This window comes from Leishmania infantum, chromosome 8 (genome assembly GCF_000002875.2).
Source record: "Leishmania infantum JPCM5 genome chromosome 8".
Taxonomy (NCBI): Eukaryota; Euglenozoa; class Kinetoplastea; order Trypanosomatida; family Trypanosomatidae; genus Leishmania; species Leishmania infantum.
In genome coordinates this window covers 250,577-277,415 of record NC_009392.2, presented here as the reverse complement: position 1 = coordinate 277,415, position 26,839 = coordinate 250,577, and the positions used below count along the sequence as shown (strand labels likewise).

The following is a 26,839-nucleotide window of genomic DNA, read 5'->3' as shown; positions in this document are numbered from 1 at the left end:
GTGGTTGGGTGCTGCTCGCGTTTGTGAGCGGTACGTCTGAGTGGGCGAGGCGTGCAGTGCGAGAGAGAGCGAGAGGTGGCGGGGCGGGGGAGGCACAGAGGCAAGTAAGAAGCCGAAGGAGCGAAGCGACGAATACAAGAAGAAGCGAGCAAGAAGGGGTGCGTTTGGAGGGGGGGGAGGGAGCGGCTGCGGCAAGCTTCACCGACGCGCACACGCGCACTGGCAAACTGTGTGTATGCCTTGTGGTGAAGGCTTCGAAGGTGGAGGGACGGTGGACCGCGTGCGCGTGCACGCGTTTCAGGGCGGAATGTGTGGTGTGCCGGGTCTACAGGAAAACGTGCACTCCTTCCTTCCTTTGTGTGTGTTCAAGACGACGAGATACAACGACGGAAATCAAGAAGACAGACACACGCACGCACGCAGAGAGAAGGGGGGGAGAGGGAGAGAGAGAGAGTAGAGAGTTGGTCTAAACAGGCGCGTCATCAAACGTGGCAGGCAGGCAGGGAAGGGAGGGGAGGAGAGGGTCGATGAGCGGCACAGATGCGCACACGCACACACAGACAGATAAGAAGAGCAATGAGTACCGGATCCGATCCTATTCGTTTTCCTTTTTTTTTTCGCCGTTTCGGCTGCCTCTGTGAAAGCGCGACCCAGCAAGGTAAAACAACATGCACAAGGGAAGACGTGTGCCGCGGCAAGTTGCACGTGTGCGTATTGTTGTGCTAAGTAGCAGGGAAGGTGTAGCAGCAGGGAAGACAGGTAAGAGGAGTCGATGGAGCGCTGGAGACACGAGGACACACGCGATCAGTTAATAACGCGGGTGCCCCGAATCGAGGATGTGGAGGGAGAGGGGGTGGGCCAGGCGCGATGAGTGGTGGCTGAGGCAATGAGTACAAGAGAGCGCGAAAGGGGTACGTGCTATCGAGCGACAAGAGCTAAGGAAAACAGCGAGTGTGTGTGCCGTCCTTTACGCATGGCGGTTGTGTGCGTGTGTGCCAGAAGGGAGAGAGAGGGAGGGAGTGGGTGGGGCGTGAATGCGGAAAAGCTTCACTGCACGTGTGCGCGCTTGTGTCTGTATGCGTGTGCGCGTGTGGACAGGAGCCCTTCCACCGACGTTAATCAGCGACACGCTTGCGGCGATGATGGGGTGCTATTACTGCGGCTGAAGGCCAAGCCCCGAAGCAGGAGGGCGAGCGCGAGGGATACACCGCCTTCGAGAACTTCAGCATCGGTGCTCCTTTTTCGTTGTTCGGTTGATGCCTCAACAGCGTTATCTCAACCAATCGGATGATGATGATGGTGCAGAGAAAGCAAAACGACTCCAGTCGTCCATGTACACACGCATACACGTCAGAAAGCGCCCAGACGGTGTCGACGACGACGTAGACTTCAGACACACGCACACGTTGGCAACGCTTCCAGCTCAACATTGGGTGTCTTCACTTGAAATAGGTGCAGCGGGTGCTGCAATAGTGCGGTTACACACGCCCAGCGCTGCTGTCCTCGCGAAGCTGGAGAGAATGCTGACGCATCACCAAACTGAAGAGCACGCAGGCCTCGATGCTGAGCAATACACGCCGTCACCTGCAACAGTCGCGAGCGCTCTTTCTGTTCGGCTGCACCCCGCGCTCCGCCTGCGCGTGCGTCAAGGACGCTGGTCCTGGGCTCACGTGCGTAAAGGCGATACCCGCGCGTGGCGTTCGCGCGAGACGGCGCGGAACTGCTGACGGTGGCGCTGCAAGGTCCGGCACCGCGTTCGTCACCCTCTTCGCGCTGGGCGTTGCACTTCGGCTCCTGGCCTGTCTCTTCCATTTCGAACCACGCCGCGCCACCAGCGGCAGTCGGTGTAGCGCCTCTTCAGCGCCGTGCCGGTCTGAACAACAGGAACACGGTGTTATTACGGTCGGTGAGCTCGCGAAGCTGCTTGCGTGCCGACGCTACGGTGTCCCCACCCCCTGACGGCCATGCCGGACAGCCTGCGAGGGCACGTGGCTGACGCGCCCGCGGCAAGGGGCTCAGGTGGCAGCTCCCGCGCACTCCAGGGCTTCACGATGGTGTTGTGAGCACGCGTCGCCACACAGACACAGACACAGACACAGACACAGACACACACGCACACACACACACCACAAGGCAGAAAACGCAACCACCGTCATCGAGGCCTCTCCGAGCGAAGTACAGAAGAAATTAGAGCCTGAGGATGGCACGGCCCACACCAGCGTAGGCCAGGGCGGCCTTGCAGAGGCCGTGCATCGTCATCATGAGCTCCAGATGAAGGCGGCACGGCAACGCAGCCCCGTACTGTACTGCAGAGGGACGGTTCAGCGCGGCCTTCATGCCGGAGGGCGGAGACGCCGCAAGCTCGCAGCACTACATGCTAGCCGCCGCATCACACCGAAAGGATGCAACCATGGTGGCCGTGAAAGAAGGCTTTCTACTTGCCCTGGTGATATGGTTGCTGCTGCCGCTGCTGTTCCACGCCGCCGTCGTCGATTATCATCTCCAGAGCGGTGGCGAAGCGGATCAGGAGTCGATGTTCCTCTTCGTGAAAGAGCAGCTTCGCTGTACGCCTTGCTCGCATGAAAGTGTCCAGGGTGGGCGGGGGGGTGACTAAGATGAAATATGCAGGAGCACCTCCTTCTTCGCTTGCGCTTCTCTCCTCTGTGCGCGGTAAGAGCAAGCGCTGATGAGCAGCAGGCGCGTATGTTTCTATGCAAGGAAACGTGACTAGGGAAGAAGAGAGGGGCCGCTGTGTATGCGCAGTGCCAACTCTGATCCACGGGTGCCCTACATGCGCGAGCGTACTCCTTAAAAGTATGAAGAAAAAAATGCCGTGCACGCATGCACGCACGCACGGAGAAAAGTTAGTGGATGGGGTGAAGTGATGTGGAATCGTGTGCAGATGGGAGAGCCGGAGAAGAGGATATGCCTTGACGGGCGCCGCCTCTCCCTCCTCGTCTCCTCGCTCGCCAGAGGAAACCACACTTCAACGCGCAGAGGCGCGCGAGCGAACACACGCACACACGTAAAAATGAGGGAGGGGGAGGCGGAATAACCTTTCTCTATATAATGGCTTCGCTTCAATCCTCTTCGTCCGCTCGCCTTGCTGGCGTTGTGTGTGCGTGTGAATGTGTGTTTCGCTCTTTTTTTTTATCTTTCGATGTGCTTCTGGCTGCCGCTGTTTGCTTTAATGATGTCCATCTTCGTTATGCGCACATACAAACATAAACACAAGCAAACACACACACATATATACATATATATCTAGCTATATATGAATAACTACAGATATGTATGTATGCATGTTTGTGCGTGTGTGTGTGTGTGTGTCGGGTGGTACTTTAGTCTCGTCAGACGTCACTGAGGGGTGGGTGGGCGCGATGTTTGAGCTGTATGGGCGAAACGGGCGGACAAAAAGATAAGAAGAACGTCAAGGAAAGAAGGAACGAACACCAAACGAAGAGATGCAGAGCGAAAGCCTAGCGATGGAAGCATAAATATATGTTATATATATATAATAATAATAAATATAATATATATATATATGTGCGTGCATTGCAGGCGTGTGGATGCACCTCTGTGCGGGGTACGCGTGTGTGCGCGTGCGTGTGCTGATAATGGCGAGGGCAAACAGCACCTGCGCGCATCGGCACAGGACACACACCACGTCTAAATAGTTGTGTTCGGATTTCGTAACCACGAGAACCCCCCTACCCCCCAAACGCACACACACGCACAGAGGTGCACCCACGCGCCCACACGCTGACACACACACACACACACACACAGTGAGAGGGAAGCACGAAAAGAAATCGGTAGAAATTAATTTCCGAAAGCGCCGCACCTTTACCACTCTCTTACGCACAGACATGTGCACCCGAAGAAATGATGAAGGGGTGGCGATGATGGTGTTGGAGCGGTACCCTCGGAGGAACGGCAGTGTTGGTGGTGGGCATTCGGAGTACCACCTATCGTCAACGCCACAGCGAAGCAAATAACAATAAAAGGAGGGAGAGGGGTACACACACGAGGAGGCGGCGGGGCGGGGCGTATATACGGCGAGTTGCGTGTGTAGGGGGCTGTGAACCGTGGCACTCCACCCACGCGTCTACGTGCTTGTGTGTCCCGTATGCGTGTGTGCGTGCACCCCTCCTTTCTCCCCCATCTCTACGGGTTGGCGTTGGTGGACTACCAGCATACATATAAAAGAAGGACGAAAGAAAGAAAAATGGAAAGGTGTGGTGTGGTGGTGGTGGGGGAGGGGGAGGGGCTCCATGCCCCCTCCCCCCAAATAAGCAAAAAAAAAGCAAACCGAGGGGGCCACGAGAGAGCGGCGTGAATAGCATGCAAACAACTAGACGGAAACGTAGCCACAAGCACAACACCCCGACCCCCTTCCCCTCCCCCTCACACACAATAAAAAGAAAACGGACGAGGAGGAGAGCGGGAGTGGGTGGTTGGGCAGGCCATCTCTCTCGATCTCCCACACACAAACACACAGACAGACAGACACGACGAGTGCTGGCGCTGCTGCTGTGGCCGTGGCGGCCTCGGCAAACAAAGTCACACACACACACACACACACAGACACGCATATACATGCGCGCCTACCTACACAGGTATCTGCGGCGCCGAGCCACCCCTTTGCTGAGCTTCCACACCGAAGAGAGAGCGAGAGCAACAACCACAACGACAAACGGTGACGGGGGAAACGGGAAGAAGGGAAGGCAATCGGGACTTCGCACGCTGACCACAGTACGCCCGTGCATGCCTTTTCTGCGTGAACGTGTGCGCCTTCGCTGACATGTGTGACGTGGTGTAGAGCATGGCGGCGCGTGGAAGAAAAGCAAGCAAGCACAATCGAAAAGGAGACTCGGGAAGGGGAGGCGCCAGCAGGCGCAAGAAGCACTAAAAGACATGCGCCCTGAAGAGCTCACCGTAGCAGCAGCAGCCGCAAGAACGAACAAGCAACCACGTGGAGCCTGCAGGGACGGCGAGAACCGCACGTCAACTGCAAGCAAAATCCCAGCAACGCCCTAACGCCTGCGCCCGCGCGTTGCGGGCTCTCGCTATCACGTCGAAGCGCAGCACGTGAGGCGCTCGCGGCACTCCTCCATCGTCGTCTTGTGTCTGCTCGCGTGCCATGTATATAGGTGGGCCCGCGTGCTCGCTTCCTCTTGCCCCCCCTCCCTCCCTGTCCGTCTCGCCTCCGTGAGTCTCACAGGAGTCGCTCGTCCTCGCCCTGAAGCAGTGCGACGGCCGACTCGTCCAGGCCGGCCTCCGACGAGCGACGGCCGCCGATGATCACCACCAGCGTCTCCGCGAAGAATCCGGTGACGGTCGCTGCCAGCGCCGCCCATGTCGTCTGCCACCCTTCCGCACCCGTGAACCCCATATTGTGGAAGGAGCTGATGCAGCCGTCGAACGGGTTGCAGTCCCCGAAGAGGCCACCAGTTGAACCAGTAGCAGCAGCCTTAGTCAGAGGTGTGGCGAAGATGTCGGCTTCCCGCGACACGGCAAATTTCATGTTTACGGCGGGGGTTAAGAAGGAGTGCTGGATCTTCGACATCTTGCGCAGAGGCAAGCCGCGATTGAGGAGAATCGACGGCCTGCCAATAACACCCATCGCCGACTGGGTAGCTTCCATGCACCCGGTGGTATTCTTCTCACACCAGTTGTTCTCGTACATGGCGCGCATGATGTAGCAGTTCAAGCCGGCCGCAGCGATTGCCACCGTGAGCAAAAGGCAAATCGGCGCCCCACACACGGCGCGCACGCGATAGCTCGAGCGCGTGAAGGTCGACGACATGTGGAGGACGGAGCACAGAAAGGCCAGAGCGAGGGCGCCGATGCCGACAAGAGTGCACACCTGCGCCACCTGAAACGCAAGCGCCAGATCGCTGCAGTCCTTCACGAACTTCTTCACAGGGATGTGCTTCTCCCCGGCAGGGGTGTATATGTCCGTCGTCCACAACGACTGTGTGATGGAAGAGTTGAGCGCGTCGATGTTCAGCCGAAAAATGGGCAGCATCGCCGTAGCGCCAAGGCACAGCGCCGCCGCCACCGCGCCGACGACGACACTGCTGCGCAGAAGGGTCAGATGTGTGTTCCCCGACACCATTTTTCTCGTGTGTTTGTATATAAATAAATATATGTGTCTGAGTGAGTGTGCTTATGTATCCGTGGAAAGACACTCTGATAACACGCGCACACACACCCGGTCAAGTAGCAAAAAAAAATCAATAGAATGCTCGTCAGGCGTGATGCGATGGAGGGAGAGGAGAAGGGGAGGGAGGGACTAGAGGATCCGTCCGCGAGCGCGTTATATCGTATGGTGCCGCTGTTGGTGTTCGGGCTGGAGGTGTCGCGAGCGACAAGGGAGAGTTGTTCGTGTGACCGTGAGTGGGTATCTGTGTAAGCCTGAGAAAGAGAAGTGATGGTTTTGGTGTTGGTGTTGAAGGCGGTGGGGAAGGAGTAGCGCGCGAGAAAAGATCTCTGACGATGCGGAGGGTGGGGTGAGGTGGAGTCGTGGAATGTGCAGAGAAAAGAGACAGGGGCGAGAGAGGGATGAAGGAAGAAGCGAGGGTGACCAGGCGGCTCTGCTTCTGGTCAGCATGGCCATTCGCGCTGCTTTTACGCGCTTGCATTGTTCACCGTGGCTGCAGGCGAACCGACCGTGCCCTCCTGAGGCGCTCCGACAGAGATGAGGAAAAAGAAGCGGTGACAGCAGCATGCTTGACCATACCCCACGCTGCCGCCATTATTTCGTTTCCCTGCTCGCGCTGAGCAGATGGTGACGCAAACACCCGCGCCGTGCCGCGCTCTGACCGGCAGAGAGACAGAGAGGTTGAAGATGGGGAAGAGCTCAGGAGGCGTCGCTCACAGCACTGATGGTGATGGGAAGGCTACGGCTGTGATAGACACGGCTCTAAAGCGGTGATGATTATTCTTTTTTTGTTGTTGTTGTTATCTTGAGTTTTGGGGCGGGAACTGCCATTGCCTATATGCCAAGTAAAGCGTGCGAGGAGCGGCAGTGCCGCCACTGGCAGCATTGGTGGGGAGCGGGACTGTGATGCCGCGTGACTGGGCAGAGGGGAAGAAGATCAAGGAACGGAAAGAGTGTGAGGCGCATCGCTGACGCTCCCGGCTGGCCGCCTGCCCTTTTCAGCATTCCGCCGCGTTTGAGCGCACAAGTTGGACCACGCCTTCGCGACACTGGCCAGGCACATGCTCAGCGTCTTCTTGTGCGGGAGAGAGCACACGCAGACATCACGTTACACACGAGACGGCCCATGACACATTCTTGCGCCGTCGCATGTGTGCTTACACATATTGGTGATGGTGGTGGTGGTGGTGGGGAGGCTCTCTTGTAGCGCAGTCCGTGTATACAGTGCCACCCGCTCAAACCCGCCGAGGGCGCAGTGAGCTGTCGGCGTGCCAGCTTCCTCACAAAACTGGAAGCTGGGAGGAAGCTGCATGGCAAAACGTTGACGGCAACGCGATGCAGAGGGAGATGCAAGACGGCACCGTAAACAACAATGTGAGAACTGCGCTAAAACGGTGATGAGGCAGTGATGACGTACCGTACAGAGTGGTGCACCGAAGGACGAAGAGCTCATGACCGCACGTGGGGGTGCCACGAGTTCAATGTTCCCGGTCGACGTGCGAATGCCTTGCTCTTCTGCAAAGGAAGCCACACACACACACACACAATCAAACAAACACACGTAAGGGCAGCAGAGGAGGCACGCGCTGCATTTCCAGTGCCGTCGCGTCTTCGACGAAAGAGACGTGACAAGACGAAGAACAACGCCCACTGCATTCCGGCAAGCATATAGATATATACAGATGTAATCCTGCACATAGATAATGCTAGGAGGGGGCGGCGGCGGCGGCAGGGCAGGGCGTTCTCTCCCTCTATATATGTACACCTTATATGTAAATATACCTATCTTGAAAACAATGCAGGTGGGCGATTGTGCCTCGGCGGAGTGTGGGGGAGAGGGGAGGGTCGGGTGGACAACGGCGCTCCACCACTTTCACTGGACATTCCTTGTTTGCACAACCGTGTAGATTGAGGGCAAGTGGAATGAGAACGTTCCCAGCCCCCATGCACTTGAGCGTAAATGGCTCCATGTACGCAATCCTGACATGTCTTCGTCCCGATCGCGTCGCCCACCCTCTCTCTCCCGCATTCCCCCCCTGACTTCAATGTGTGCCCGGCCATTCCTGAACCGCCTTGCCCGATCCTCCTCAGAAATCGGTTCAAACGTTTAGCGACAAGCGCTAGCCTTGCACAGCTGTGCTGTAAGCACACGTACACATACACGCGTCGACATCAGCGTTCATCAGCTTCTTTACATTGCTTACTGATGCCCAAGACAGGGAGAGAGAAGAAACATTGAAAAGTGGAAAGGGGAGGGAGGGAGGCACGCACGCATTCGTGCGTGCGCGTGTGGCCTCGCCGCGCTCCCATCGCCGTTGTCCTAACCGCTTCCGCTGCCGCCCTCCGCAGGAAGACCACCGCGGGCGTCACTGGCACTGCCGCCGGTGCTGTTGCTTCTGTTCTGCGCCCACTTGGTGCTCGCATACGGGTTCCACCGGAATGCCTCCCGCTGCATGTACGTGTCCTCGTCCACCCGCAGCACCGACTCGCCTTTCGTCTTTGATCCTTCGTTAATGAGGTTGGTAGGGAGCATGCTGGTCGGCGAGAGTCGCTGCGACCCGCTATCGTCAACCAGCAGTTGCGCCGGCGCGGACTGAGCGAACAACGACGCTGGAGGAAGGTTTGATGGAGTTAGGGGACTATGCTTGAAGGGTGTGCCCGGCCCCATGGCAGGCCCTGCCGTCGCGAGCGTCGTCAGCGAGGCTCCGAGCGAGGAGGTGCCCTGCGAGGGTAGCTGCAGCGGTGCTGGAGAAGCGCCGCCACCCACTCTGATCGCTGCCGTGTTTCCACCGCCGGTGCGCCGGCGCATGCGGACCGTCAAGTTGACGGCTGATGCGCCGGCGGCAGCCGTAGCGGAGGCGGGAGCGATTGCCGGTGCGGTGGGTGAACCAGCGTCAAGGCTGGAACCAGTACTGTGGTGGTGTGCCTCCACCGGACTCACGCCCATGCTCTCGCCACCACCGACGGAGCTGCTGGCAGCGGGCGAGCCGCCCGTCGCGGGGTGCCGCGGCGACAGCGAATGCATCTGCTGTGGCACCAGTGCGATGGGTATGGCGGCCAAGGAGGCCGTGGCCGCCGCTCCGCCTGCGGTTGGTAGCGAGGGCGCGGCAACCGGCGTGCGGGGCGCTGGCGACCCGATGGGGCCCCAGAAGCGGAAAATGGCCGGAATACCGCCGCGCCCCGTCTTTGGGTGAGGCAGCGGCACCAACTTTGTGATGGCCGTGGCAGGGTGGAAGGGGGTGCCCGTGGGCAGCGGCGGGTAGTACTCGTTCTCGTGCTGCTTTCCGTCTTGTATGAATGTGTTACCGCCGTACTGGTAGTAGTAGTTTGGCCCACCTCCGAAGCCGATCTGCTGTCCAGATCTGTACATGGCGGGGCTGCTGGGTGCGCTGAGACGGTTGCGGCTGCCGCTGACTGGATGCTGCGGCGGCGGGTTTGGAAAGGGGGCACGACGCGCTGCCGTTGTCGTTTTCGTCGTTGTCGTCGCTGCTGCGGCGGCGGTCAGCGATCCAGCCGCGATCTTGGGGGAGCAGAGGGCGGGCCGGGCCGCGTTCCTGCCGGCGTGCACGGAGAAGCCGCCGGCAGAACTGAGGGTGCTTGCGAAGTTGCCCTGCTTTGCTTGTTCTCCGGCTGTTGCGGGCGCAGCGCTCACGTGCGAGGCGGTGGCGTTAGTGCTGGCCCACTGCGGCATCGGTTGCTGTGGAAGAGTGATGCGCGCGTGTGGCGCCGAGTAAGAGATGCTGTCGGTATAGAGCGGGTTCATGCGGTGAGGCAGCGGCAGAGGCGCCGATGTCGCGGCGATCGGCTGCTGCGTCTGCAGATGGGGAGAGGAGTGACGCTGGCGCTGGCGCATTGCCGCAGGGTGTGTACTGCTTGCAGCCGCTGTTGACACAGCCTGTGCAGCTGCCGACGTTGACAGTTGCTCTTGCGGCAGAGGTGGCTGCTGCGCTGTACCCGCGTGGGCAGGTGGCGAAACGCCTAGACTAGGATGCGGAGGAGATGAGGAGGCTTGATCACCAAGAGCCGGACCCGCATGCAGGCTGCCGGTGCCGGTGACGCTGCCGCGCCGCGGCGGTTCTCCTTCTTGCTGCGCCTCAAGCGTGTCGTTTGTCCCCCAAGGGCTTTTGCCGCTGGGCCTGGGGGGAGAGGAGAGGGTGGCGGCAACGGCGGTGACGAGCGCTGGGGACGACGGTGCCGAAGGCGCCACCGACACGTCACTCGACCGCTGCACACCCACCGAGGACAACGTCAATATCCCCGCCAGCGGCTGCGCTTGCTGGCGCGGCGCCTCGACGTCCTTCTTCTTGCTGCGGTTGCGCTCAACCATCTTCTGTCGCCGCAGCCGCCCCTTCGCGAATTTCGGAATGACGCCGTAGAAGTAGCGCTGATGATTGTGGCGGAAGCTCCAGAGAAAGTAACGGCCGCCGAGTTGGATAGGGCTGCCGTCTGGAAGGCTTAGCCAGCCCAGGTCGGTGCGGTCTTCGTAGAAGCGGTTGTCGACGATCCACTTGGTCCAGCTCAGCAGCAGCTCATCCAGCCCGACGCACAGGAGTCTGGCGGACATGGAGGGGTCCACGACGGAGCGGGCGCAGCTCCGGCTGCCGTCAGAAGCTACCGCTACGTTGCCCGTGGACATTGGTTCGGCGGTTTTCACCGGCATCGCAGATGCCGCCGTCGCCACCGCATCCGCAGCAGCTGTGGCTGCCCTCGCAGCGAATCGTCGGCGCAGCTGCACATGCTCGTAGTGCTCCCACCGCCGCTCTTCGAAATTGAAGACGACCAAGTCACCATCACAGAAATCGTCCGCGGCGTAGGTGAAGACGTGACCGTACTGTGCCAGCTCTCGTGCCTGCTGAGCCGCCAACGAGCCTGCCTCCCCTGCAAGGCCACCGCTACTGCTGCTGCGGTGCTGTGCATAGGTGGTGGATAATGAGGTCGTTGGCAAGATCAGCTTGCGCAGTCGGTGCGCAGCGCTCGGCCCGGGGGCCGCCTTGTCCACATCCGACACGCTGAAGCACGTGATGAGGCCTTTGCTCTTGAAGTATTCGGCCATCACCTCCATCCCCTCTACCTGCCCAATGACTACCCGCTGGCCATCGTAGTTGCGCCCCGGGGCGGTGCGGCTGCCGCCATCCTCGTCGCCGCCATCGAGCGGGATGTCGACGGTGCTCGGCCGTCGTAGCCGCACCGAGCCACCGTAGCTGAGGCTCGTTGTGTCCACTGGCTCGATGTACGCGCCAATGAAGATGGGGGCCGCGGCGGCGGCGCAGTAGAACAGCAGCGCCCGCACGCAGTCCTCGCGTAGGAGAAAGAGGAAGTTGCGGCCGCGGGTGGTGGCCAGCATGCCGCACTCGTACAGGGCATGGCTAGGGCGCCGCGTGGCTTTCGGCTCCGCCTGCTGTCGCTCGTTCTCACGCAGGATGTCGCGTTGAACGTAGCTGGGCCATACGGTGGTGGCGGCTTTTGCAGCGGCACTGGCGGCGGTCGCCTGGCCCACGCCGTCTTCCTCTCGGCTGCCGGGATTGTTTGTGTGGTCGGCGGCTACGCCAGCCGCAACGGCGGCGGCCAGCTGCGTGACCGTCTTCTTCGCGGCTTGGTCAGCGCTAGCGTCGTAGTCGAAGAGCGTGCAGAGCGACAGTGGCGCATGCGGCTCAAGTCGGGATGAAAAGAGTTGGAAATTCGGCCGCGGCGGCACCTCTGGCCGCTGCTGGTGCGGCTGCTTTTCTGCACCGCGCGCCTCCACCGCTACCGCTGATGGTGGTGTCGGCTTCTGGAGCGAGGAACCACTCGTCTCTGCGGTCTTCGCGACGCTAACGCGTGCGCAACGGCGCTCCTCTTCCTCCGTGCGCAGGTCCGGATCATCATCATCGTCGAAGTTATTCACGGAGGGTCTCATTCCGTCGCCTTCACCACTGCTGCCCTGCCCGGTGGCGGCGCGCGCCGACGCGGCGTTTGGCAGTAAGCGGGAGGTGGTGGTGACCGTGGCTGGGGGCTTGCCAGATGCATCCTCACCATCTTTATTGCCACCACTGCGGTGGCGATGGGCCACATAGCTACTGTCGACCGCAGCAGGCAGGCCGCCTATCGCACTTGCCGCTACGGGGTTGCCCTGGCCATCACTTCTCTTCTGTTTCGTATCCTCCGTGAAAGGTGATGCCGATGCTGCGGCAGAAGCCGCGGCACTTCGGTCCGTTGATGACGCCGGCGGAGACGCGGTGTCCCAACAGAGCGATGGCAGCCCCAAGTCCTTGTGCTGCAACTTCTTCTTACCTTTTTCACGCCGTGCAGCGGCCTTGGCAGCCACGTCGCTCTCGCCCACGCCGTCGCTGGCGCCCCGCTCCCCGCCCTCGTCCCCTGCGTCATCCTCGTCGTCTTCGTCTTCCTCGACCTGGTCGCGCGGGTCGTAGCCCTCGGGTCGCCCGATCGTGGCTTCCTCGAGAGCGCGTGTGAGGTGGCGACCGCGCAGACCGGCGCCGTCGCCTTCCGCCGGCTTCAAGTCGCCGTCCTTGTCCTTCCTCTTGCAGCACACGCCCTGCGCCGCCGCGTCTGTCGTGTGCTCGGCCGTCTCGGCCGACTCGCGCGCCGCCACCGCCGCAGCGGGGGCTGCCCTGCGGCGCGACGGCGATGTCGTGGCACCGCTCGCCGACGTTGCGGAGTGCGCCGCGTGACTCTCCGTGGGGCTGCCATTATCTTCAATGGCGGAGTACACGGCCGTCTTCAGCAGCGACGGTGACGTTACCGACGAGGAGCCGGCAGGGCCGACGCCGACGTTGCCGCCCTCTCTGACGCCACAGCCACGACCGGTAGTCGTCCTCCGACTCGATGCTGTGCCTGCGCTGGCGACATCGTCGGCCTGCTCGCGCTGCCGCACCGTCCGCTCCGGTGGGGTGAAGTTACGCGTCATGTGCAGGTTCGCGTTGATGAAGTTGTAGAAGTTGTTTTCGCGATCGACGACGTCGAGCCAGTCGCGCAGCAGCAGATCGTCGTTGTCCACCTCCGCGACCGCCGCCTTGGCTCTAAAGAAGGTCTCCCGCACCATCTGCAGGTACGGAATATTCGACAGCACACACATGGACCAGATGGGCCGCGTCAGGGCGTCGCTGAGCCCCGCCTGCCGACACATGGGGCGATACGACAGCAGCGTGACAAGCGCGGCACGGTTGACGATCTTGTCCCCGACGGAGCCTTCGATAAAACGGCACACCCGCATCACTGGCGGCTTCTGCTCAAGCTGCTCGATGTAGGTGTCCTCGGCCGCCTCGCTCTCCTGCGCGTACCCGCGCAACCACGGCGTGCCACGGCTGCGGGACGGCAGCAGACCATCCATGCCGACCACGCGAACAGGCATGATGTTGATGATGAACTCCTCCTCGCCCTCCTCGTCGACACGCTCCGTGTTCGAGGCGACCTCGTCCACGCTGTCCTTCTCCCTGGGCGAATCCTGGTCGCCGTCAGGCAGCTGCTTCCGCACGGCGCGGCGATGCGCGCGGGTGGACTTGAGCCGACGCAGCTGAGTGTAGTCCATCCGCTGCGTCACACTTTCCCCGCAGCGCGCACACCAGGTGTAGCGCACAGGCGGCGCAACCTCGGGCTCACTACCCGCGAACCCCGAGGAGGACGCAGCGGCGTGCTTGCTGCTCGACGCCGGCGACGTAGACGGCTTCGCGCAGTATACCACATCGTGCAAACAACGTCCGCGGACGATCGGCGTCTGCGAGATCGGCGTCTTACCAGCTGTCAGAACCCCAGACGGCGCAGTGCCGTCCGTCGTCACTCCTTTTTGCGAGCTGCGCGAGGAGTCGGCAACAGCGACGGCGGCCACCGTCGGGGACGGCCGCTTGGCAAAGTAGGCAAAGTGGTAGAGCACGCCGTGCTCCTCGACAAGATGGACGCGGCCGTCGCGGTACTGTGGGTCGTCCTCGAAGTGGTAGTGGCGACGCTCCACAACGGGCAACGGCGTCGGCGGCGCCATGTGCTGCTGCTGAGCAGAAAATCCGCCAGCACAGGCGTCAGCGCGGTTTCCTGTCGCTGTGCCGACGCTGTGGAATGCCGGGGCGACGTACGGGATGCCATGCTGGCGGCAACACTCGGCGCGCATCTCCTCCTCTTCCTCCGTTGTCAAGCGCAGGGCTATTGCCCTTGGCATGGGATGTAAGAACTTTGCCGGCGGCGGCGGCGCCGAGGACATGGCTGGCCGGGTGACGGACGGGCTGTGGGTTGCGGCCTCGCCGACGCCGGCGCCGTTCGCCGCTGCCGCGCTGTGACCCTTCTTCACCACCTTGTCGTGGCTTTGCTGCCTTGTCGCACTCGCGCCCGCGACTGGCTGAGCATGGTCGGCGTCCTTCTCGTCGACTCCGTGGCCGCCGTTGGCGTTGCACCGCTTGCCAGTGTGGCTGCCGTGTTGCTGCTGCCCGTTAGACAGGTGCGGTAAGGCGGCCCGCCAGCGCTGCTCCTGCTCAAATAGCGCACACATCTCTGAGTCTGTGTCGACGAGGGTGCCCTCCATCGGCTCCGTCACGAGCACACGGTAGAGCTCCTCGCGGTCCTCGATGGAGGGGCGGAGATGCCGGCCGATCCGTGGCACGCGCGGCACAGCAGCGCCGGCGCCGGCGTCCTCGCAGATAGAATCGGCGTTTCTGCCGCACTCGAGAACTTTCTCGCGGATCTCGTCATCGTAGTAGTGCAGGCTGGGGTCCACCTCGTCCACCTCCGCGCCCCAGTCCTCCTCCTGTGCCTCACGGAATGCCGCTGCCACGTCCTTCGGCATCACAGATGACACGTCCTTCATGTCGAAGCAGTACAGCGCCGACTGATTGTTGCGTGCATGGAAGAGCTGACGGAAGGCAAGGCTGTGCGGAGAGGGGAAGTAATGATCCGTCATGGGGATGTGGAAGACGACGTGCGAGCCGCAGTTCGCGAAGAAGACGGAGGACGGGTCCTCGTTCGACTCCCGACTCGGTAACGCGCCCATCCTTCAATACGTCTGGTCGTGCGACCGCCCTCCTTCCCCTTTTCCCCTTCCTCGAAGAAGCACAGAGAGGCGAAACAATAGTAATAACAAGAGGCAGACGACGCACACGAATGGTGGGTGATGTCGCCTGCCTCAGATCGACCACACACACACACACACACGCACAGAGAGGGAGCACAGTACAACAACAGGAGGGGACCAAATTAAATCTGCTAGCGGGAAACACACGCACCTCCTCACACCCGCTCATACACAAGCGGAAGAACGAGGTTCGAGGCGCCTCGACACCGAACCACAACCACAACCACGAAACAAACACACGCAGGAAAAACACGTGAAAGACATTCACAACACAGACAGACTGGAAGTATTTAGATAAGAAGACGAGATCGAAACCGAAGAAAACAAAAAGGCGGGTGTGGAGGGGGGTGGGGGAAAAGGGTGGGGAGAGAAGAGGCGCCGTAGTCGTCCGGCGAACTGAAAGCAACGAGCCGGCTAACTAAACACACAGCACACACCAACAAGAGCAACAACAATAAAAGGGAGGTGATACGAGCGCAAACCCGCAGCACGTGGCGGAGAGGGAGAGAGGGAGGGAGAGATGGGGGGGGGGGCGCTCCAATACACGAAAGCCGCCGGGGGTCGGCCACAGTCAAAAAGGAGAGACGCACACAAAGACACACACACACATACACACACATATATATATATATATGTGTGTATAGAAATAAAAAAAGGAGGAGGGGCGGGGCAGGGCGGCGGTTTGCCGTGGGAACACTCGCCGTTGTCGTCAAGAGTTGAAGACGCCGTTACACTACAGCACACACTCACCCACCCACACACACACAGACGGGCAGAGAAAAAAAGATGAGAGCGATAGGCGATCGCGACTGATGCACACGCGTGCGCGAAAATGAACGTATGGGTGCGTATAGGGCGATGCCAGTGCGAGAATAGTGCACACAAGAGAGGCCCAGAGAGGAGTAAGAGAAGGAGAAGCGCGAAGACGACAACGGCAACACAACAGAGGAGGGACGCGCTGCTGATAAATACGCACACCCACGCACTCCTCACGCAACCCGCACCACCCCTTACACAGCCGATCAGAACCACTCGCTCACAGAGTTGTGTGTGTGTGTCGGGGGGGGGGTGGGGGTAGGGCCGCGCGCGGAGGAAGAAGCACTGCCAACGAATGGCAGCGCTGATGCGGGCAAGAACACGTTACGTGGGGTCTGTGCACACTTCACCGTGAGCTTGTGATGTAGATGTGTGAGAGAAGCTTTCGCCTTGTGGTGGTGTGGACGTGGCTTCCGCTACGAGCGACTGTGCACGCGTATGTGCGAAGAAGATGAAGGAAGGAGGGTGCACCACGCGGTAAATGCACCATCGCGTATTTTGCGCACCGTCACGGGGGTAGGCATGCGCACACATAGGTGGATGCGATGAGGATGATGTATAACGGCGTTGTTGTTGGCGAGCGCGGAGAGAAGGGGGGAGGGTGGTGGAGAGAGGGTGAGGGGGGATGGAAGATGGAACGAAAACAAAAAAGGGAACAAAGGAGTTCCATGGTCGAGAAGCAGATGCACACACATAAACGCGCGCGCGAACCCTTGTGAGATCTACCCAGAGGAGTCACTGGACAAAAGAAAAGGAGGACACATGCGTGTAGCTCTCTTTCTCTCTGTGTGTTGTATGTGCGCCCGTCACGGAATACGGCTTAATGACGGCGAGAGCAGAGAGAGAGACGTCGACATTTCTCATGTTTCTCCCTCCGCTAGCGCTCCAGGGCTACCACAGCCCCTCCTCGCCAAAAAAAAAGGATTGATCTTCCGCCTACTGCTCTGATACATCACCACGGCGTCTATCGACGAGGCCTCCCCATCGATAAGGCTGCTGCGATGGAGCCCGACAGCTGCTCATTTTTTGTGTTTTCGTCAACCACTGCCACGGATGCAACTGTACCAGCCGTCACGCAGACACACGCCAACCCCCCCTGCCCCCCCCCCACACACACACACAGAGACACAGACACAAGGAGGAACCATGCGCACGCTATGATACGAGGGCGTGCAGTAGAGCGGGAGGGGGAGCGGGAGCGGGTAACACGAATGCACATCCAAAAACACATACGACGAGATGCACGGGCGTCTTCACGTCGCCGCCGCCGCTGCCGCCCGTCCTGACGTACAGAGAAGATGCGTCTTCCCCTCTCTCTTCGCTTGCGGCTTTACGTAGGCGTGTGCGCCTACGCGTGTGTGTGTGTGAAAGAGAGAGGCCACACTTCGGGACGGCCCCGAATTGCCCTGCTTTCCAGTCAAATCACAACCACAAGCAAAACAACGAAGAGCGGAGGAAGGAAACGCGAGCGGTTGCGACACCGCCCTTTGCCACCCATCCACCTCCTCGCCTTTCCACACCGACCCAGAGAGCGACCTCCCCCCTCCCCCGGAAAAAGAAAAAAAAATCAGGCAACCCGAGAGAGAAGCCACCACACAGCCGCGATATCAACAGCAACAACAGCAGAGCACGCGGTCGCGAAAACAAACCTTTTATAAACTCTCCATAGACATCCACGTAAGAACAGCACACATACACATACACACACAAATATATATATATATATGGTAAGCGCCCACATACCCGCCGTACCCTAACAGAAAGTACCGGGCAGACTTGGGGGGGGGTTAGGGTGGGAGGCGGAGGGTGGGTGGGGGCAGCCACAGCGAAAGCGACACTAATAATAGCAATCACACACAGAGAAAAAAACGAAAAAAAAAGGCAAAAAACAAAAGAAGAATGGCAGGTGTGAGAGATGTGTGTGTGTGTGTGGAGGGGTGCCGGACGCAGCATCTTTAGGTGTGTCGACACCGTGCATGCGTATGGGGCGTCGCCCGCCAGGCAGCTGCGTCACCTAACTCCTCTCCAGCACATCCGCCAGACGCTCCGCTCCTCGACACGAAGCTGCTTTTTTTTTCGAAATAGGTTTCTTCATTTCTTTTTGGTGTTTGTTCCCGCTACTGCATCGCGTAGGGGTTGTGTGCGAAGCGCTGGGCCGCCGTGTTGTTGCTGTTCGAGTCGTATGAGGTCTCCGCGACGCCCACGTTGCTGTTGTGCACGCTGTGATTGTTGTAGTTGCCGCTCCTACGCATCTGCCTTTCCGCTTCTTCCTTCGTAGAGGCGTACGGAGACGTTGGCTTCTGCTGCTGCTGTCGTTGATACTGCTGGTTGTGGCGCTGCTGCGACCCCGGCGAGGCGCGGAGCAGCGTGCCGCTGGCGTTCGGTGTCGCGGCTGGCCGCTGCAATGCTACGGACGGCTGCTGCTGTTGCTGTGGATGCGCTAGAACTTGGTTTTGGTAGTACCCGCCCGGCGCAGGGGACGAATGAGTGATTCCTTGCTGCTGCTGGTGGTGGTGGTGGTGGTGGTGGTGAAGCGTGTATGCATGATTGACGGACGCGGATGGGGCCCCACCAGCGCTCATCATCGTCTTTGGTTGAAGACCACCACCTGCGCCACAGGGGAAAGGGCCAGCTGCGGCGGTGGCCCGAGTAGCAGAGCGCTGCCGCTGCTGTAGTTGGTGTTGCTGCTGGGGGTACTGGTTCTGCTGCAGATAGCGCTGAGGTTCTTGCTGCTCCTGTTGCTGCTGCGGTGACGCCTGTAAGTACGGCGAGGTGGGTCCAGACTGTGAGGAACGGTACCCGTAGCTGTCACTGCTACGCTGCAGCTGCGCCGCAGCGGATGACGCCTGCGTGGATTCACAAGAGCCGGCAGATGTCATGGCGGCGACGTTGCTGTTGAACGAGTTGGCACTCTGCATGGGAGTAGACAGGTGCGCGACTGCAGCCGGTGATATCACAACGGCTGCTGCACCGCGATCACTACTAACGCCAGCAGCTGCTGCCGGAGACGCGGGCGGCGCCCCCGCGTGCTGCGGGTACGGTGACGCTCGCTGCTCGTGCGCGTACGCTGAGGGGGCGTTCACGTTGCCCGTGGCACCGGCGCGGCTCGCTTGCGTATGGGTGTGGCCTCTACTGCCGTTGTTGTCGCTGCCGTTACCTGCCTGTGCCCCATACTGCTGCTGAACAGGAAGCGGCGTGGGCGTGCACGACGATGGCTGGGAGGAGGCTGATGTGGAGTGCTGCTGCTGCCATTGCGGATACGGCTGCTGATACTGCTGCTGGTATGACAGCTGGTATTCACCAGCTGCCGCTTGAGTGCCTCGGCTGCCGTGCATCACGGCGTCATCGTAGCTACTGCTGTCCAAACCATCACTGGCCACCGCCACACCTCTCGAAGCCCTCCCGCCAGCTGCCATTGCCGGCACGCCGCCGTTGCCGTTGTAATCGTTGCTATACGACTGCGCCATCACCTGAAGTGGATACCTCGAATCCCGCTGCTGCTGCTGCTGTTGATGCTGCTGGGGTGATGGCTGTTGGTGCTGTTGTTGCTGTGGATGCGGCGAGGCCTGGTACGGGGGGAAGGCTTTGACTGCGCCGCCTTCCGCGCCAGGCATCATGGATGATGTCGGTGCGGTCGCTCCTGCCGCCATTGCCACCACCGGGGCCGCCGTGAAACTAGTGCCGCCGCTCGTAGGGTACCCTGACGGTTGCGGCGCGTAGCCCTGCGCGCCTCGCCCTATACCACTGCCGGTAGACGGCAGAGACGCGGAGGCATTGCTCATGAGCGTTGAGGTTCCAGAGACGCCCGTAACCGCTTTCACCGTCGCCGCCGACGCCGACAGTGAGAGCCCCACGCGGCTGAAGCTGCTGTTGGCGTTCGGATTGGCGGTGGACGCGGCGTAGGTGCCGTAATTATGACCACTGCTTCCTCCATCATAGCTGGCGTTGCGTGTCCCCATCTGCTGCTGATAGGCATGCTGCTGTGAAGTGGGTGACGTCATCTGGCAGTAGTGCGCGCCTCCTGGGGCCGCCGACGCTGGGCCGCTCGGAGGCGATTGCGGCTTCTTGTGCTGCAGATAGCACTGGCTGGCGACACTTCCTTGCCCACCTGCTGTGCAGGCATCCATCATCGCTGATGGAGGGTACGCTGGCTGCCGCTGCTGCTGCTGCTGCTTTAGCGGCGGCAGCACCGGAGGGCCGGAGCCAGTATGAGGAGACGCAGCGCTGCCCTGCGGTCCTGCAGGGTGCATGGCGGATGTCGCCGTCTGCGACGACGTGCCGTAAGACACCTGCGAGGGACTCGTAGGGTAATAAGACGTGGACTGCGAACCTGACGGCGCCACGGAGGCAGCCGACACGTCCGAGTACATGCTGTTGCCCCCAGTCAGCGCAGAGGGAGGTGCAACTGAGACGGCCGTCACCGACGCCAGTTGCTGCTGCTCCTGCATCGGCGCCGCTCCGGCGCCACTGGCCACCATCCGAGGGTGCGGTGCATAGCGGGAGGAACTTGTGTTCATGGCGGCGTTGGCCTGCGCCGGCGGCGGGGCAGCGGGGCCAGCGTTCGGCGCGGACATGGCCATCATCATCTGCTGGGTGTGGTGGTGGTAGGGGCCAGGCGCCATTCCCGGCGGCTGCATCCTGGCACCGCTGACGACGTTTGCCATAGCCGGCTGCGTTTTATAGGACGGCTGGTGAGACACGTGCTGCTGCGGCTGGTGGGGCCTTGTGTTGTACGAGACATACTGCTGCTGCTGCTGTTGCTGCTGAGCGTGACGAGGAGAAGGCACTCGCGGCCCGGCGAGCACCAACGTAGGACGCTGGTTTGCCTGCGCGGCACCAGTGTTCATATACGCGGTGGGTGGATGGAGGTGTAGTGGCGGTGGTGGGGAGTCGGAGGGCTGCTGCTGCTGTTGCTCTACAGGAGCAGGGTAGCCTTGGTGTGACTGCTCATACGCCGCGCTCTCCGCGCCGGCAGGGAGAAGCGGCGGCGGTGGCGGTGACTGGGGAGGAGGAGGAGGGGGCATGTCCGAGTAGCCGTGACCCGATGTGTGTGACGTCGCAGCGTACCTGTTCACACCACTGCCGCCACCGTAGTTGGTGGTATTGGTGCTGTTGTCGTACGCTGCGGATGATGGCGCTTGCATGTACTCGTGCTGGAGCGGCGGCGGCGGCGGCTGGTGCGGCGGCGCATGGTAGCGGTTCTGCGGAGCTCCTTTACATCCCAAGACCACTGCGCCGGGGTCGCTGATGCGACAACCTTGCTGCTGCTGCTGCTGCTGCGATACAGGGTTCGCGGAGGCGAGGGAGGAGCCTCCCGACAAAGGGTGCCTGGCTGAGTGCATCTCCGGGTGTTGTTGTGGGATGTGCGGAGGGTACGGACGGGCAGCAGGGGGCGGCGGCGGCGGGGGCGGAGGCGGAGACGCGTTCGCAGAGCGAGGTTCGCGCTGCTGTGACTGTGGGGACGCATACGCCGACTCTGCTCCGTTGCCTCGCCGCTCTCCGCGTCCTTGACGGTACCCGACCTCCTCGGCGGACGTGTAAGACGCCGCGGCCGGTGCAGTGGCGGACTGGCGGCTGAACTGCGCCGTGGTAGTAGCCGAGCTGCTGAACTGCTGCTCACGCGAGACATTGCCTCGGCCGCTGATGCGGCTCACACCGTCTTGGCGTTGCGGAAGTTTGCGGGGGTTGGAGGACGATGCGGCTGCCTCGGCTGCAGCTCCTCCAACGACCACGGACGACGGCGGCGATTCTGCTAGGGAAGTGCCGGCACGGGATGCGCCGCCGCGTCCTACTGCGGCCGCGCCTGATCTTCCGGCTAGCGCTGCCTCCGATTCTCTAGGAGTCACCAACGCTGTGGGCGCCGATGATGGTGGTGACGCGGCTCCGCGTGAACCTGCAGTGCGTCGGCTGGCGACACCTGGAGTGTTGTAGGCAAAGGCTGGAGGTACCGCTGACGTTGCGACAGGGGATGAGGTGGACGAAGACGCCGAGGCTGCCGCAGGGGACGACGACGTAGGCGGCGATGACTTCTCACTAGCGCCAGTGCGGGGTGCGCCGCTTGTCTGTGCGGGTAGGCGAGCACCACTGGTGGCGTTGCTCGGGTTGCTCAAGCGGTTCGCGCCGGCCGTGCTGGCGCTTGCTGCAGCGCTGCCAGAGGAGGCAGTCCCGCGTCCAGCGCCCCCGCCCACAGCACCGGGTGATCGCGGGTGCTGCTGCTGGTGCTGTCGCCTCGAATGCGAGTCTGGGCAGGCGGCGCTCAGCGGCGCGTCAGTGCGTGTTCGCAGTCCGCTGCCCGCATCACCCTTGACGTCGCTCAGCGACACGGACGGCGCCGCTGCCATCGCCGCGTGGTTTTTGGCGCTTTCGTCAGCGGACGCTGGTCCGGCCCGCACCTCCGTTTTCTCCATCTTGCCACCACCGCGCCCATCAGTCGGCTGACCGTTTATCGAGCCGCTGACGGGGCCCTGCTGTGAGGCAGGAGTGAGGGTTTCGGGTAGTGTGCCGTGGCGGTCACGCGCGCTGACGCTGCTGCTGCCGCCGCCGCCGATCTGAGGTCGGCTATGACTGTTCAAAGCACTCGACGACCCGCACACGCTGCCGTGCGCGGTGATGCGGCGGGTGTGGCTGTCCTGATTATGTTGATTGTGCGCGTTGCCACCAGCCGTGCTGTGCCGCTTGTTCTTCTTTTCCTTGGCGAACTTTGGGATCAGACCGTAGAAATACTGCTGGCCGTCTTGCTCGAAGCCCCAGATGTAGTAGCGGCCCTCCTGCACAATGTGCCCCTCGCTGTCGCGCAGCCACCCCGGGTCAGTGCGGTTGCGCATCGTGGCGCTCTGCAGGCGGCGCTTGATCCAGCAGAGCAGAATGTCCTCGAGGTGGATATCCTGCTCATCGTCGTCATCATTGGCATCGAAGCCGCCGCCTCTGGTCGGGACCAAGGCGCCTCGACAGGCCTCGCCGCTCTCGGCAGCCTGCGTCGCCGCAGCGGCAGAGGCGGTGCCCTTGTTGCTCTGCGCCGGCGTCTTGTTGCCGTCTGGCTCACCCGCCGCCTTCTCCGCCTGCGCCTGAAGTTTGCGCGCGCGCCGCTGCGCCAGCTGCTGGTGATGGAAGTACTCGAAGTGCTCCCAGCGGCCCTTGTGGACATTGTAGATGACCATGTCGCTGTCAACAAAGGAGCCCGGCGGGTATGTGTACTGGTGCGCCGCGTACCGTCCGTCGCCGTCGGTGGAAGCCGCGGCTGCCTCCGCCTCGTCCAGCGTGTTCGCGTCGGCACCGTCTTCGGGGGCCTGCAGATTTCTCTTGTAGTGCTCCAACGAGGGCCCTCGCGCCTTGCCAGATGGGTGCACGACCGCATAAACGAGATAGGGCGGCGCCGCGTTGCCGTCCGCCGACGCGGGGGGCTGACGCCGCAGCTGCAGTCGCCGTCGATGATCGGAGAGGAGCTGGTCGAGATTGCGCGGCGGCGGCAGCACCTGCAGCTCGTCCGCGCACGTCACGCGGTTGCACAGGAGGTGCAGCCGGATGGCGCCACCGTAGTCGTACGTGGGCAGCTCCAGCGGCTTCATAAAGAGCGACGTCGACACCGGGGCGGTCGCCTCGGCGATCAGGTGAAAGAACGATTCCTGCGCCTCGCAGCGGACGCGGGAGAGGGACTGGTTGCCGCGGATCGTGAACTGCGTGTAGAACTCCATCTCGTTGAGTGGGAAGAGCAGGCTGTGCTGCAGGGCTGCTTGCGAGGACCGGGTCGGGATGGCAGGCGGGACCTGCAGGCTCTGGCTCTCTTGGGCCTCTTCCTCCGGTGTTTTCGAGGCGCCATGCCCAACGGGGAGCAACGACGAGCTTGCCGCCCCGTCGCTAGCGCCGCCACCGCCACCGCCCTCTGCGGCGGCGGCTGCTTTCGCTTCCGCTTCTGCCAGCTCGACACGCGCGCGCGCGGCCCGCTGGAGGTATGGCAGGATGTCCGAAAAGCCGTAGATGTAGGACTGAAGGTCGTTTTCCGTGCCCTTGATCATGTCGCGCAGGCCTCGGTAGCCGAGCTCCACCTCCGCGGCAGCCGCCCGCATGCGGAAGCGCATCTCACGCGAGATTTGCAGCAGCGGAATGTTCGACAGCAAGCCCAGCGTCCAGAAAGGCCGCGTCAGCGTCTTCGGCAGCCCGGCGTCGAGGCAGACGTTCCGGTACACCTGGAAGCCCAGCAGGTAGGCGCGACTAAGAATTTTGTCACCGATGTTGGCGTCGATGAAACCACCACCGGACATGATCGGCGGCTTCACCGGCAGCGACTCCACGTAGGCGTCCTCCTCGGGTTCGTCCTCGTAGCCGCGCAGCCACGGCGTACCGCGGCAGCTAGACTCGGCGTAGCCGTTGCAGCCGACAATGCGCACCGGGCAAATGGGGAGGATGAAAGGGGCAGCCGTGACAAGCTCCAGCTGCTGCACCACGCGCGCCCGCTTCTCCTTCATTGCCGCTGACGTCGCCCCATTGACGGTGGTCGCGGTCACGCCGGCGCTGCACGCCGAGACTGACGCGCCCTTGCGCTGTTCGTCACCGTCGTCGTCGTCTTCGTCGTCGCTGGAGGTGCTCGGCTTTCCGTCGGAGCGCTGCAGCAACGCGCTGTTGTCGACCAGGATGGCGCTCTGCCGCCGCTGGTGCCCTCCTGGTCCGTTACAGGCGGACGACAGCGTTGCGTCTTCCTCTGCGTCCGCCTCCTCCGCGGTGCTCTCCGTCTGCTTCGCAGCGACCGCGGGGATCGTCCCCGCCGCGACTGGAGAGCCCTCCGTGGAGCTCGCGCGCCTAGGGCTGGCATCCTTGACCTTTTTGGACTGGGCTCCGTGTTCTTCGAGGCCCGCCTCGTCCTCCTCGTTACCGAAGGCGGAGACCGTGTGGTAGAAGGATGAGGTCTGCCGGTTCCCGTGAAACAGCGCGCCGTCGCCGTCGCCGTCGCCGCTACCGCTGCCGCTGTCCGGCATCGGTGTGGCAGCGGCGTTACGCTCTGTGCTACAGCTCCCTGGTGAGCCTGCTGCGGTTCCACTGGCGGTCCCTTCAGCAGTGGTGCCAGCGACTACAGCCCCCGCGCTGGAAGGTGACCGGCAGGCTTCGCCGCGCTCCAAGCTTTCCTCCTGGCTTTCATGCTGTTTGCGCTCCTTTCCTTGGCGCTGCTGCTTCAGCAGCTCCTCTCTCTGCTGCCTCATGCGCAGACGCGGGTCGACGTAGGCGGTGTTGTAGGCGAACATGTACAGCACGCCATCCTCCTCGACGAGGTGGATGCGGCCGTCCTTGTACTTGGGGTCGTCCTCGAAGCGGTGATAGCGCGTCGTCGGCACGTGCAGGTGAGAGACGGGCTTTATCAAGGGTGGGCGGAGGACGTTACTTCCCTCGGCGGCGCCTGCCGCAGCGGGGGAGGACGACATCGAGGCAGCAGCGTCATCGCCGCCGCCGGATTGGCTTTGTTGCGGCTGCCCCGAGCGACTACGCAACCGCTGTTGCTCTGCGAGGTACGCCGCGCGCGTCGCCTCCTCTTCTTCACGGCTCATGCGAACCATAATCACTTGAGGCACCGGTCGCAGAAATACCGGTGGTGGCGGAACCGTGGCCGCCCTCTCAGCCTCCTCCTTCGTAATGCGCCGCTGTGGCTGGCCCTTTGGTGAGTTGGGGGACTCGCCAACCACCGGCTGGGGCGCGCCCTCGGCAGCGGCATCTTGCTTGCACTGGTGCCGGTAGGCGCGCACAACGTTACGTGCTTCCTTCCAGCGCTGCTCCGCTGCGTACAAGTGGCACATCTCTTTGTTTGTGTCAACGAGAAAACCTTTGTTCGGCTCCACGACGAGCGCGTTGTACAGCGCCTCCGGACTGCGTGCGAAGAACCGATTCACCAAGTCGCGCTCCTCGGCAGTTAAGTGCGCCGTCGCCGCCGTGCTGTCAGTCCCTGCCTCCATGGAGGCGTTGTGCGTCTGCCCGTACCGCGGACACTGGCCGGAGGAGCACGGCAGCGACAGCGACGATGGCAGGCAGCGCAGACCCCCTCCCTTTCCATCTAAGCTCACATAATTGAGCTCATCGGTGAAGCCCAGCTCGTTGTCCTTGTCCTGGATGAGCTGCTTGGCTGTGTCGTGGGTGCGCCAGTGCGCCACTGGGTTTGGCCATTGCAGCTCCTCGCAGACCTCCTCGTCACCATCCGGGGACAGCGACGTCGGGTCATTCGGCGACACGCACTGCGTGTCGTCCTTGAAGAACTGTCCGTAGTTGCTCGCGTCGATCGTGTCAACACCGACCCACTTCTCATCTGCGTCACTGTCGTCACCAGGCGGCTGGCCATGTCGAAGATACGGCTGCGGCTTACTGCGGCCCGCCGGTGGCGCCATCGCCTCATCCCCCACCCCCCCTTTCCCGCGCCTCTGCTCCATGGAGCGGTGCCGGTACTTGCGCAGGAGTTCAGGCGATATGAGGGAGAAGTTGTACTTGGCAGATTGCATGTCGCGGCCCGCATAGAGCTGCCGGAAGGCGAGTGAGTCGACCGAAGGGAAGAAGTGCTCAGTCAGTGGTAAAATCGCCATGGCGTGACTGCCGCTCAGCGCGAAGTGGAAGGCGCCGGGGTACTCGTGACTCTCGCGGCTGGGAAGGATCCCCATCGTGGATGAGCGACCTTGCAGGCGGCGACGTTCGAGCGTTCCAAGGACGGTGAAGGAGACGACGACGACGACGAAATAACAACAAGGCGTGTATGTATGTGTGTGTGTGTGTGTGCGTGTCTGCGTGCGCTGAGGTCGGCACGAAGAAGGGAGCCGGAGGGTGAACACTATACAAAA

The 26,839-nt window shown here is 61.8% G+C and overlaps 3 protein-coding genes across 3 annotated transcripts; all 3 read right to left on the bottom strand.

Annotated features, from left to right (window-relative positions):
• Positions 1–5,218: 5,218 nt before the first annotated feature.
• On the bottom strand, positions 5,219–6,121 carry LINJ_08_0650 (hypothetical protein, unknown function; the record flags this gene model as incomplete). Its single annotated transcript, XM_001463366.1, has 1 exon — positions 5,219–6,121. The coding sequence occupies one exon, from the start codon at positions 6,119–6,121 to the stop codon at positions 5,219–5,221; it is 903 nt and encodes a 300-aa protein (XP_001463403.1).
• Positions 6,122–8,486: 2,365 nt separating this feature from the next.
• On the bottom strand, positions 8,487–15,137 carry LINJ_08_0640 (hypothetical protein, unknown function; the record flags this gene model as incomplete). The annotated part of the gene is made up of 1 exon (XM_001463365.1): positions 8,487–15,137. The coding sequence occupies one exon, from the start codon at positions 15,135–15,137 to the stop codon at positions 8,487–8,489; it is 6,651 nt and encodes a 2,216-aa protein (XP_001463402.1).
• A 3,014-nt stretch (positions 15,138–18,151) lies between these two features.
• Positions 18,152–26,662, bottom strand: LINJ_08_0630 (conserved hypothetical protein; the record flags this gene model as incomplete). The annotated part of the gene is made up of 1 exon (XM_001463364.1): positions 18,152–26,662. The coding sequence occupies one exon, from the start codon at positions 26,660–26,662 to the stop codon at positions 18,152–18,154; it is 8,511 nt and encodes a 2,836-aa protein (XP_001463401.1).
• Between the last annotated feature and the right edge of the window lie 177 nt (positions 26,663–26,839).